Consider the following 13,763-nt stretch of genomic DNA (forward strand, 5'->3'; position numbering starts at 1 on the left):
ACAGTTTCTCTGGATGTCAGTGAACTACAACTCCCAGAAATGAAGGTCAGTTTCCTTGAAACTCCTCCAGTATATTCAGTTGGTCATGGTAGTTCTGTGTGCCTAGTTTTATCCAGGTCCATTGTTAGTGGGTTCACAGTTTCTCTAGTTATAGGTGAACTACACCTCCCAGAAATCAAGGTCTATCCCACCCAAACCCCTCCAGTATTCCAATTTGGGCATATCAGGCATGCATGCATCATCTTTTGAGTTCACAGTGCTCTCTGGATGTAGGTGAACTACAACTCCCCCAAATCAAGGTGAATTTCCCACAAAGCCCTCCAGTATTTTTTGTCGTGGGAGTTCTGTGTGCCAAGTTAGGTCCAGGTCCATCTTTATTGTGGTTCAGAGTGCTCTTTGATTACAGGTGAACTTTAAATCCCAGTACCTAGAACTCCCAAATATCAAGGGCAATTCCCCCCAAAACCCACCAGTATTCAAATCTGGGCATATCGGGTATACATGCCAAGTTTGGTTCAGATCCATTGTTCTTGAGGAGCTTCAGCCCCCCCCCCCCCCGAAATTCTCAGGGTGGTCTGCAAGAAGGCCTTACCGGTACGTGGCACGGTGGCGTCCTTGCCCGTGCCTGGGCCCTCGGCACACTCTCTTTCCTTTTTGGTGCTCCTGGTTTCAGCCTTTGGTGCCGGGAGAGGAAGGGGGGGGGTGCTGACAGCCCAGGCGCCAAAGAGGATGCTGCAGCACCACAGACCATTCAAAGGCTGCAATAGACCTTCATGCCCGTGCACTCAGCAGGCCTTTGCGCCTGTGCATTGAAGTCTCACTACACTCGTGGCTGGAAGTGGAGTGCGTCGAGCCCGTCGGCTGCCTTCTGGGACTCTCTGTATCCAGGTAGACAACAACTCCCATTTGAAAAAGGGCAATAATTCCCCAATCCCTGCCTCTATGCACAGTTGGGCACATTGGCTCTATGTGCTAAGTTTAGTCTAGATCCAGTGTTGGCTTGGTTCAATGCCCTCTGGATAAGGGCGCACTGCAACTCCCAGATCCAAGGTCAATCACCCCCAATCCCCGCCTGTCCTGTATACACAGTTGGCCATGGTTGGTCCAGATATGATGTTGGCTGCCTTCAGTGCTTTCTGGATCCAGGTAAACAACTAACATTTGAAAAGGGCAATCATTCCCCAATCCCTGCCTGTATGTACTGTTGGGCACATTGGCTCTATGTGCCAAATTTGGTCCAGATCCAGCGTTGGCTTGGTTTAATGCCTTGTTTATTATTATTATTATTATTATTATTATTATTATTAAACAGTTCTTCTGCATTAAAATGAAGTTAGTTATGCTACTAATATGCTGCCTCCAAAGGCAGAATATCTAATTTAGAGCCTGTATCTTTAAGAGTAGGGGAGGGGTAAGGAGCCCTAGCTTTAGAACTCTGGGAATGACAATTAGAATGACGGTTGGGTATTTCTGTTCAGTTTAAATTTAAGATTGAGAAAATGGCCGGGGAGAAGACTATTGCTGTAAAGTAAAAATAAGTCAAAAAGTATTCTAAACATTTTGTTAATGAAAGTAAATAACATTTAAACTGTTATTTTTATTCATATCATGATCTGATCATCATGCTCAATATATCCCATATGCATGGGGGTATTGGGATAACGATACAAAAGGTTTGCTAGGGTAAATCCTCTTCCAGACTCAGTCCCTGGCTACGGGCCTGTTTCCAGATGTTGGTAAGCAGGAAATTGCATCATTTCACCTCAATGGTTGTGCTGGCTAGGACTCATGGGAGCTTCAATTAAACTTCTGAACCTGAATACATATTGTCAACTGTTATGTCTACATATCTGTACAGAAGACTTCAGAGAATAAACAAAGGACTGGTCGACACACCTATGTACACTATTTGGTCTTACCATTTTATTACCAAGTGAGACTCAGCAGAATATGGAAAGCAACTCCAAAAGAAATCATTTGTACTCAACTTAACATTGACAATACAAACATTATGTCTGCAGTTATTACACCACAATGATTCATTCACACATCATTTGATGCTACAGTCAATGAGCAAGGACCATACATTCATGAACCAGACTACAGTTTTAAATTGCACAGTAAATTGCTTAGTAGTTGTACGTTTACAGTTTCCCAGCCACTTTGGATACTTAAATCACATTAACAATTCTAGATGGGTTTATGTTGCGCGAGCATATACTCTGCTCTGCAGCCAAGCAAATGAAGGAGACAGGATGTAAGATTTGATTCAAATAAACCACTCAGGGTTCAATTTTTCCATCAATAGTTACCCCTATCGGTCCTCAACAAGCCTGCTTGGAGTACATTGCAGAATGAATGACAGTATAGACAGATGCTTGCAGGAAGAAGTTCCAGTGGGCCTGTACCTCCGTCTTCGGGATTGTCTACACTAACTCTAAAATCCGAAGTGGACCAGAAGTCCAAACAACAGAGAGAGACTTTTGGTCCTTAATGCAGATTAAACTGATTTAGCCCCATGTGACATAGAAAGGGGAATGAACTGGAGTTTCTCTGGAATTTCAAAGTAAACATTGTGCGGTGTGGACAACTTATCTGCTCCAGTGCAGCCCACATAGGCCAGCATCACCATCCCTGTTCCTGTGCTCATCGGCACAAGAAAAGGGGATAAATCGGTCAATGTCACCTCTTCACCATAGCAAATGATGGCAGAGTTCCTGACCATTGCCACGTGCCTTTGATAACATCAGCAAATGCACCCAGGGATGAGCCAGAGCTCCACAACTGTTACTGTGACAGAGGTAACAGTTAAAGGTGACAGTAGTCGGACCAAATTGCTTTTGGCCTGGCTGGACTGTGTAGACTCCACTACGCTGTTGTCCTAGGTCAGGGATGGAACATCTGAACACCTCTGGGGCCACTCTGGAGCATTTCTGATCCAGGCTGGCCCTAGAATTGATAGATGTAGATCAGTGATTCTCAACTTGGGCTAATCAGATGTTTTTGGCCTACAACTCCCAGATATCCCAGCCAGTTTACCAGCTGTTTCGGGGCATTGAAGGCCAAAAACATCTGGGGACCCCAATGTTGAGAAACACTGATGTAGATGTTTCCAATTCTGCACCAACAAACTAGTTGCCACACATTAAGGGGTGTTATGTGAACCTGTAACAGGATACCAAAAAAGGGAACGCTGGCTACATGTAAATCTGCCTTTCACTCGTTCAGTGAAATGTAAATGTACATGTAACTATTTTCCTCCTGAGCAAAAATACAAGTGATATTCTATATTTAAACAGCATACTGTTTCTCCCTCTCTCTGAAATTAAATCATGTAATGTATTAAAAAATTATGAGGCTCACTTGCTACCACGCTTTTAGCAACATTACTATGCTTTGGATGGGATGCATCAGCTACAGGTCTGAGGTTTGACTACTCCTCACTAGATTTCTCCACATTGTTTTCCAAAATATATTTGTCAGATGATGGGCACAATATACTTAGGTGTGGCTCCTGCATGTCCATTTTTAAAGGCATGCATACTGTCATCCATTTCATCAGGGCTTGTAATGAAAATGCTTACCCAGAACGGGTGAAGCCAAAAAGGAATTCTATAGTAGGGAAATGTGTGACGCTGTAGCTATTGCTGCATCGTAACTCTCACCATTCCTCCATCCCATATCTTGTCACAAATGATTATTGACAAGGATATGCAGTTGGGATAGCAGAAAGTATGGTGGGCTAATCAACCTTTTGCCGATTTAACCCTTCCTGTTTGTTTATCTATTGGCAGGGCTATACTTTTAACATATTATGTAAGTGTGGCAAAATTGTCCACTGGTCCGGTTTCAACTTTATAGATTCCTCACTGCAATGAGTTTGTAGCACCTGATTCTAAAGTGCTGTGCTCCTACAATGCACTTCCTAAAAAATAAATAGAATAAATATATTTCTTTGAATAAATATAAATATAAATAATTAAAAACAGGGTGCATCACCCAAGGTTGCATATAATATTTGGAGAGGTACAATACATCAAGTCCATGTGCCTTCCATGGATGTTACTGGAAGAAAGCTTGCTTGGCACGGCAGAAGACAACGATCTATGAACACTGTTGGAGTTAAGCAAATGCAGCATTCATCTGGGGACAAATGCAAGGCGACGCCAGTGTTGCTATGATGCCGAGCCCTGGAGCCTCCAGCCAGCAGTGCAAAAACATGCAGAGAACTGTGGCAGGCTTCTGAAGTTGGTATGCGTTGGATGAGAATCACACAACCACAGGTGCTATGTACAGTTTGTGGTCCATGTTGAGGCAGGGTTCTGAGAGCTGACAGACTTTGAGTGATGTGTGTTCATGAGTTCACAACACAGAACATTCAACAGCAGATGGCAAACAGGTTTGGAGGGGAATTCAAACCTCCCATTTTTGTTGTCCAAGCATCATCTTCCTTTTGCTTTTTCCTTCTGCCTAGAGAGCAAAGGAATCCTTGTACTACATCCTCCAGGACGTTTCACCCAAGCTTGTTTTCTCCACACCAAGCCTCCCTTCTGAAGTGCAAGGGAGGTTCCCCCTTGCCCTTCAGGAGAGCTTCTGGGTGCATGGAAGCATTAGAGGTCCCAGCCAGAGTTGCTACTCAGAAGCTCATCCCATCTCCTACTACAGCTCCTGTCTCCTCCTTCCAGGTCTCTCTCTCTCCCCCCCAGCACAGTCTTAAGCAATGGCTCCAAGGTGGGCTCAAGTGTGCACAGGTTTGCTCATTTTGTGGCTCATCGCTTGCTCTGTCAGGTCTCTGTAGTAGGCGGATTTCAGAAACCTCGGATAAGAGTCTTTCTCCATCAAGGTGTGAGTTTTGACTTGGGCTTCTTCGAAGCAATCAGAAGTGGCAGCAATAACATTCCTCCTAGTGGCCTCTCTGGTTTCATGGTCGAGGTTCACCTGTAAAGGAAGGACAACACTCTTGTTAGTAATTTGGTATATGTATAAATATTAGGAGGGTGAACAATGTCATTTTTCAAAACGAGATCTGGGAAATTCAGCAGATTCGGCAACCAAATGTCTAGAAATGGGGAGGGCAATGGGGCTTGAATTAATTTGGCCGAAATACACCATGTGGCGGCTGATAACGTCTGCTTTCGGTTGCATACTGGGAGGAGGATTCTCCCTTAGCCTTTCCTGAGCAATCTGAGCAAGAAAGCGTATCACATGCCTTTTTGCCAAAATAGTCTATATACACCAGGGTGAGCCAAATCGAAAAATGGCATTTTGCCCTCCCGAATTTAAGCGGCCCCCGAAAAAATGGAATGGGGCAGCCAAAAATCAGACACCAAAAACAGCACGGGGTTTACTTGATTTGCACACCCCTAATAAATATTTGGTATGGGATATATTACAATAGTGGTGGCCCCTGGTGGCCCAGCGGGTTAAACTGCTGAGCTGCTGAACTTGTTGACCGAAAGGTTAGCAGTTTGAATCCGGGGAGCGGAGTGAGCTCCCGCTGTTAGCCCCAGCTTCTGCCAACTTAGTAGTTCGAAAACATGCAAATGTGAGTAGATCAATAGGTCTGGCGGGAAGGTAATGGCGCTCCATGCAGTCATGCTAGCCACATGACCTAGGAGGTGTCTATGGACAATGCTGGCTCTTTGGCTTAGAAAAAAAGGACATCAACCCCCAATGTTGGACACAATTAGACTTAATGTCAGGGGGAAACCTTTACCTTTACCATACAGTATATTACAACAATCTATTCTGGGAGAGGCAAAGCCTGTATCAGTATAGCCTTGCTGCTTCTAGAGCTACATGGGATCCAAAAAGGGCAGGCGACACATTTAGCAATCAAAGCTGGCAAATGAGATATTATAACCTTGTAGGAAAATATCCATAGTATCACAGGTGAATGGACCACTTGGACCTCTTCTGATGTATTTATGATAATCACAGTGTTAAGACTGTTCCTTTCCCCTGGAACAGCCCTTCAAATAGTGGGCTGTCCTCCATGAAGGCGGATGTCCCTACAATTCATACCAAGAATGCAAACTCACCTCTCTGGGAGCCTCAGTTTGGACAAAGTCTTCAAAGATCCTGTTGGCTTTGGCTGACAATTTTCCTTTTGAGCGCGTTCTCTTATACTCTTCGCAGGCTAGCCAAAATTCCAGATTCTCTTCACTGAATTCTGTTTTAAGAAACTCATGGAATGCTGCCACCCCATCTGCAAACATGGACAGGAAATATCCAATTTAGTAAGTGTATTCATATTAAATCACAGCAGAATCTTTCTTAAGGGCTGCAGAGTGGCTTACATAATGCATACTTGTTTTCCCCTTGCAGAAAGCAGTAGCTTTGGGGATATAGGGGAATAATATGGCAGAAAGAGCTACCACAAATCCTGTACCACCCATGCTAAGACCTTGCTAGATACAAGAAGGACCCATCATGATGTCTGACTATTTGAAAGAACAAAATCCCAGAAAAAAGAATTGGAGAAATGTTTAATGTCATCTGCTATTTGTCCCAGAGTTTAACATGAATGGGATGTTGGTACTGTATTTTCTATTTGGTGGCTTTTGTAAGGAAACTACTTTCATAAACATGCCTGGAAAACATTGTTGTTCCTATTGAAATTTTATGGAAAGTTAAGAGATTACCACTTTGTGAGAGCCAAGATAAAGAAAAACATGTTACAACTCTGGGTCCTGCTACTTATCGCTATGATATTCTACTGTCACTACCTTGGAAGATTTTCATACTCACTTTTACTCCTCAGTAGATTCTCAAAAGAATCCTTCCATCCAAGCACTTCCTCCAAGGAGTATCTGGAGAAGAAAAATGTTAGATTCATGTTAAGAAGATGGAGGCAAAAATTATTTGTGTGTAGTAAGGAATAGAGGCAAAAGACCAAATAAGAATCCTAGTTAGCGTAAATTAAGAACATGGACTGTCTTCTAGACGTTGCTTACCTGTGCTTTGTGGCCTTGCCCATGTTTCCAAATTTACAGCCAAACTCTGGTTTATGAAGTAGAATCCCCAAGCGGGACTTGAACTCCTTGGCTCTGAAAAATATGAGAAGAGTATAGGAGGTCAAAATACTATTTTAAAAAATGAAGTCTCCATAAGGTGGCAGCAGTGTGTGCCTGTCTCTGTTAATGAAAATTGCTTCTTGCAAGATTGAAAACAAGACGGACAACTGTGGAAGCCTATAAAGTTGCCATAATCCTCTGGGAGACATAGAAGAGTTGTACTTGTTTCCAAAACAAAAAATTTAAAATCCAATTCTTTGGATCTATATGCTCCCAAACATCCTCTAGGGTAGAGCTTAAATTCTTTTTAGTCGCGACTCCTTTCTGCCCATGATTTTTTAAGTGACCCCAGGTGTATAAGTATATAAAATAGGTATAGAAATCAAACATTGAGTTACAATAAACCAGAATGTGTAAGGCTTGCTAAATAGGCCCGTTTTTGTGGAGTACAACTGAAGCATTTTCTGAAGAGTCCACTGTAAACACTGCATGTTACTAACAATCTGAATAAACAGGTGGGATTCAGAACTTTCATTGTTGCCAAATTTTTAATGACCCCGACACTGAGCTAAAGAGACACCATTTGAGGTCAGAATCTACAGTTTAATAAGCAGGGCTCTATAGAGACATGGAGGCATGTTTTGAGTTTATAATGGACTTCTAGATTGGATTTTAAGGCAAGTGATTAAAAAACAATTGTGTAGAGCTTCATTTTGACCCCTGGAAAGTTCAAAGGGCTCCAATCATGATGAAAAGACCCCCAGATGTACCCCCAGAGATTATTTTCGGGCATCTTATCCCTAAGAGCCACAATAATATCCCCGGGGGCCACATTTGGTCTACCCCTGTCCTAGCCTATAGATATATGGGGAAACCAAAGGAAAGATGATCACTGGGGCATACTTTTCCAAAAGGAGGGGATGAACAACACACATGAGGAATTATGTTTCATTACTCAGATCTCTGTTATCTGCAAGCTGGCAAGCATTTCTATTAGGAAAAATAAAGCTGCGAATTCTAATACATATGGAAAACCTGGCTGAATTACACACAAACAAAACACATATGAAATAATTTCCAAAACAATTGGTCCCCATCTGTTATAAAGGTAAAGCAATCCAGAAGTTTTCATTACTTTCACAACTTTGTAGCAAGTATGGGATTCATAGACATTTGAAAATTCCCATCAGTATAAGCAGCTTGGCAAATGTGAAAGACAACATCCAACAACATCTGAAGGTCCATAGACTTGCAATCTTTGGTCTACAGGATCTCATCCACCCTTGCTTACTTAAGAAAGGAAAACAGGATCTGGGAAGCAATGAATCTTCCTTATCTTTAGTATTCAAATATTTATTGGTGAATTAGCTATCAATCTTTACAACTTGCATGATTCAACAGTGCCCTTTTGTTGGCTAAGCTGCAATTTCCCGTAAGAACTTCCTTCTGTCTCATTCATCCTTCACCCTCTACGTGGCAGAGGTCTTGGGAAGTCATATTGCTACACAGCACCCAAGTATGAATTGAGAATCTCAACAGAAATGGACAGCAATGGGATCTATTCATTTCTGTTGTCCGAAAACATTTTTGTTTCAAAAGTTTTTCTTTATAAAATTACATAAGATTTAGTTTCTAATTGACATGGGCATGGTACTTTTACTTATTTGATACATTTGTTCCATGGCATCTGTTCTTCAATTGCAAAGGAAGTGGAGCAACACAATACACACAGAACTCTTTGCCTGCTAGCCATCTGTTGCAGAGGCCAGTTTCTTTCCGCCTGAAACATATGGTACCATTTAGTTGTTTCCTTCTCTCTGCTACTTCTGTTGAAGACTGCCTGGCTTGGTCTGGTGCCCACCAAGAAGATTTCCCATCCTTCAAACTTTCACATGTTCAACAGAGAAATACAACCAGATAGAGATACTTAAATTTCCCTGGAAATATAAATGGAGTACAGAAGAGGTGCTTGGGGGACACTTCCCCTGATAGAAACACTCACAAAAACCACTAACACTAGCTTTAGATGCTTGGTATTCCAACTCCCAGAAGCGCTAGCCAAAGTCCAAAACACCTGAAGGACCAAAGGTTGGACACCACTGATGTAAACACTAAACATCTCATATAAATAGGTGTCATTCACAATGATAAAAGCCCTCTTTAGAATGAATAAGAGCAAAGTGCACAATGTGCAGGAGGCTATTTTTTGTGACCCACCAAACCCCTGGACTCTTATTCTCACCCCCCAAAAAAGATGTATTGCTTCTACTAAAAGCGTTCAGGAGCACAATTTCCCATTAAATAGGCGTCAGTCCCCCGTCCTGGCACTGTTTAATAGGGAGAAAAACTGTTTTTCAAAACCAAATATAGACTTCTAGCTACAGTGTTGTTGTTGATGGTGCACAGATACAGGATGGTTGATGCCTGGCTTGACAACAGTCCATGTAAAAAAGATCTCGGAGTCTTTGTGGACAACAAGTTGAACATGAGCCAACAGTGTGATGCAGCAGCTAAGAAAGCCAATGGGATTTTGGGCCTCATCAAAAGGAGTATAGTGTCTAGATCCAGGGAAGTCATGGTGCCTCTGTATTCTGCTTTGGTTAGACCTCACCTGGACTATTGTGTCCAATTCTGGGCACCACAGTTCAAAGGAGAAATTGATAAGCTAGAATGTGTCCAGAGGAGGGTGATGGAAATGATCAAAGCTCTGGAGCCCATACCCTATGAGGAGCGTCTTAAAGAACTGGGTAGGTTTAGCCTGCAGAAGAGAAGGTTAAGGGGAGACATGTTATCCATGTATAAATATTTGAAAGGATGCCACGAGGAAGAGGGATCAGGCTTGTTTTCTGCTGTCCTGGAGACTAGGACTAGGAGCAATGGGTTCAAATTACAGGAAAGGAGATTCCACCTGAACATTAAGAACTCCATGACCATAAGAGCTGTTCAACAGTGGAACTCGCTGCCTTGGAGTGCGGTGGAAGCTCCTCCCTTGGAAGCTTTTAAACAGAGGCTGGATGGTGATCTGTCAGGGGTACTTTGTGCTTTTCCTGCATGGCAGGGGGTTGGATTAGATGGCCCATGTGGTCTCTTCCAACTCTATTATTCTATGATTCTATGTTCTAGTACACTTTTGACCCTTAAAGAGCCCCAGGAACCGAAACATGGCCCCGCACCTGCTGCAGTTGCCCAGTCCAGAAATACTGTAAGAGTGAGGAAGAAGTCTGAACACTGATCAACATTTTGGTGCCTCAAATGTTAGGGTATACAGTACCTCACCTGCCAATTCCAAAAAGTGCACCCGTTTTCCCCTATATTCTAGCTGTCATATACCAGTCTTCATCATTTGGGTTCAAATTACAGGAAAGGAGATTCTACCTGAACATTAGGAAAAACTTCCTGACTGTAAGAACTGCTCAACAGTGGAACTCTCTGCCTTGGAAGCTTTTAAACAGAGGCTGAATGGCCATCTGTCAGGGATGCTTTTCCTGTATGGCAGGGGGGTTGAACTAGATAGCTCATATGTTCTCTTCCAACTCTATTATTCTAGGATTCTAGGATTCATCTGCTTGCTCATAAGAAATCATGATAACCGTACATAAGGCACTAGAGCTCATGTGGTGTATTCAATGCAATTTTCTGAATCAGTGCCCCAAATAACCCCCAGGAGCAGGCCTAAAAACCAAGACATCCAAGCAGTGCTTTTTGTTGTTGTTGGGCTATGTTATCTATTCATGTAACTGGCTTGTCAACGTCTGGAACTCTCTTTGGAGTAAAAGCTGGTGTATAGAAAGGGTTTTTCTGCCATCCCTATTACAAGATCAGTGAAAGTGATTATAACTGGAATGATTCCCTATCCTGCATGAACAGAACAATGGAAAATTTTTCCACATTGTGATGCCATAGTTCCAGTTTAAAGAGGCATCTGCAAATAGTTTCCACTTTTGCAACATCACAGAGCTGAGTTCTTCTCTCCTGATGTGCCCTGGCACCAGTCCCCCTCCTACTCCAGTAAAACTCAACTCTGCCACCTGGCTCACCATTATACTTAATGTCTTCGGCACAGCTATCTGCCTTTGGGCCTCCGGCAAGAACTGCCTGCAGCAACAGTGCTGGTTCAACAGCTCAAGCGATGCCTCGCTGCTTGGCGCATCGCTGCGACATTTTTGGAGATGGTTGCCTGGTGCGCCGTTGTCTATTCTTAGCTCACCACCGTGTGCCGGGCGCGTGGCAGGAATGCTAATGGCTTGCAGCGGTCTCTGGGAGAACAGCACTGCAAAGATAGGTGCCCCATATACCAGACTGGCTCTCCCGAGCTGAGACTGCCTTCTTTAAACTACAAAATCTTCCATCCTAACATTTTAAGGACTTCATCTTAAGCAGGAGAGAAAAATCCCGTGTATGTAGCAGGTGCCTTTCTATATAAACATGCAAGAACAGGTAGCTAGCAAACAACACTCCATAGCAGCTGCACAAAGTATAAGCTCAGCTGTTCTTTTTCTTATCCTATAAACTCAGCCAGTCCTCAAACTCCAGGAAAGTGCTCCAGCCTCACTTGTTCATTATTATTACTATTACAAGTAGTAGTAAATTTTTCGAAGTCTAACTTAAATCCAAGAAATTGAAAATGTAAAAACAAAACATAGCCACGAAAGGCTGGATTCTACCCTGCCATATACTGTAATCCTGTTTGGAACTGCAAGATATGGTCGGCATTGACCCATATAAACTTGCGTCCTATATTTTTAATCTTTGTACTGTGCATTGTAATACATGTATATGTTTTAATGTACATATTTAACACAATGTTTTTCTGCTGATTGGTTTTTAACTGTGTTATGTCCTGCCTGGAGCCACGAGGAAAGGCGGGTAAGAAATACAATAATAATAAAATAATAATAATAAAAGAATAATAATACTGTTATTTCTTACCCACCTCTCCTTGTACCGGGCCACAGCACAGTCCAAATACACACACATTGCAAAAACTCTATAAAAACACATATTAAAATGTAGCTCTATAACAGAGACATATTGAAACATATTTCTATAAAATGCATATTAAATGCACAGGACAGAGATGAAAACACAGGGCACGAGTTTAAAAGTCATGCTTGAAAACTATTTCAACGTGCTTTTGATTCAATCAGCACATCTCTACCTCACCTATAGCTTTGCACTGATTTATGCCTCTTCTTACCAATGGCTTTTATTCCTACTATACACAGATTTTATCCCTCACCCCAACTCAGAATATGTCCACGGCACTGGTCAGTTATTGAATTATGATGTTCAATGTTTTTATATATATTTATGTATTAATTTTGAAATGTAATTTTATGCTATGGATCATTGTGTTTTTTACGGCTTGATCCCCATGTAATCCTCCCTGAGTCCCTTCAGGGAGATGGGACGGGATATAAGAATAAAGTTATTGTTGTTGTTGTTGTTGTTGTTATTACAATTATGCTTAAAACTGGCTGAGTGGATAATTAATAATAATAAATAAATAAATAAATAAATAAATAATAGAATGCAATTTTATTTTGGAAGCAGTGTGGCATAGGATTTGGTGTTGGGACTATATTTATTATTAGAAAATAATAATAATAATAATAATAATAATAATAGAATGTCATTTTCTTTTATTTTGGAAGCAGTGTGGCATAGAATTTGGTGTTGGGACTATATTTATTTATTTATTATTATTATTATTAATAATAATAATAATAATAATAGAATTCAATTTTATTTTATTTTGGAAGCAGTGTGGCATAGGATTTGGTGTTGAGATGATGTTTATTAATAATTATTAATAATAATAATAAGTCATTTTATTTTATTTTGGAAGCAAAGTGGCATAGTGATTTGGTGTTAAGACTATAACGTAAAGGTAAAGGTTTCCCCTGACGTTAAGTCCAGTCGTGACCGACTCTGGGGGTTGTGCTCATCTCCATTTCTAAGCCGAAGAGTCGGCGTTGTCCATAGACATCTCCAAGGTCATGTGGCCGGCATGACTGCATGGAGCGCCGTTACCTTCCCGCCGGAGCGGTACCTAATGATCTACTCACATTGGCATGTTTTCGAACTGCTGGGTTGGCAGGAGCTGGAGCTAACAGCAGCCGCTCACGCTATAGTTAAGACTATAGCCCCATCTAATATGCCATATAATAGTTTGAAACTGCATTATAATGTCAGTGCAGATGTCAGTATGTAATGTTATCTGGGGGTTTTTTCCTGACAGTACTCATATAATGCAGTTGAATGGCACTGAAACTGCATTATGAGGCTACACACCGACCACACTGCACTATATGGCAGTTTAGATCCAGTCTAAAATAGAATAAAAAACAACATCCAATACAAAAGTCATATTCCCTCCCCATAACTTCCCCAATCAATCCTCACCTTTCCAACTCAGACTAACAACTCTACCTCCCTTGAAAAAGGGATGTAAACAAAAAGGCATGAAACACGCTGCTGGCATGGTTGGAAAGGGAGAGTTTGGAGCAGATCTCCATTGTGGGAGCCCAGGAAGCAGCCTCCCAAGCCTCTGCTTACCTTTCTAAGCAGCTGGCGGGCAGCGCGGCTAAACCTCGGCACATGATGGCAAGGCTTTGATGGGGGTCTTGGTAGGGATACAGAGCGACGCTTGGCTTGGCGTTCCTTCCTCTCTTGCAACTCTGGGCTCAGCGTCGTAAGCTGTGCTTTATAGCGGGCGGGAAGGGGGCGGGGCCTCCTTGGCTCTTC

General features: G+C 42.1%; 1 protein-coding gene across 1 annotated transcript; it reads right to left on the bottom strand.

Annotated features, from left to right (window-relative positions):
* Positions 1 to 1,901: 1,901 nt before the first annotated feature.
* Positions 1,902 to 13,725, bottom strand: rgs16 (regulator of G protein signaling 16). The gene is made up of 5 exons (XM_008122363.2): positions 13,575 to 13,725; positions 6,957 to 7,049; positions 6,751 to 6,812; positions 6,042 to 6,208; positions 1,902 to 4,938 (listed from the first exon to the last, which is right to left on the bottom strand). The coding sequence occupies exons 1-5, from the start codon at positions 13,616 to 13,618 to the stop codon at positions 4,738 to 4,740; spliced, it is 567 nt and encodes a 188-aa protein (XP_008120570.2). The 5' UTR covers positions 13,619 to 13,725; the 3' UTR covers positions 1,902 to 4,737.
* Positions 13,726 to 13,763: the final 38 nt, after the last annotated feature.

Source organism: Anolis carolinensis, chromosome 4, assembly GCF_035594765.1.
Source record: "Anolis carolinensis isolate JA03-04 chromosome 4, rAnoCar3.1.pri, whole genome shotgun sequence".
Classification (NCBI taxonomy): domain Eukaryota; kingdom Metazoa; phylum Chordata; class Lepidosauria; order Squamata; family Dactyloidae; genus Anolis; species Anolis carolinensis.

Bases quoted from the DNA above. Each gene is read 5' to 3' on its own strand.
- rgs16 (XM_008122363.2), bottom strand. From the start codon at position 13,618: ATGTGCCGAGGTTTAGCCGCGCTGCCCGCCAGCTGCTTAGAAAG. The intron at 7,050-13,574 runs GTAAGCAGAGGC...CATATTTTTCAG, and splicing joins CCCGCCAGCTGCTTAGAAAG to AGCCAAGGAGTTCAAGTCCC. The intron at 6,813-6,956 runs GTAAGCAACGTC...TTTCTTCTCCAG, and splicing joins GGCAAGGCCACAAAGCACAG to ATACTCCTTGGAGGAAGTGC.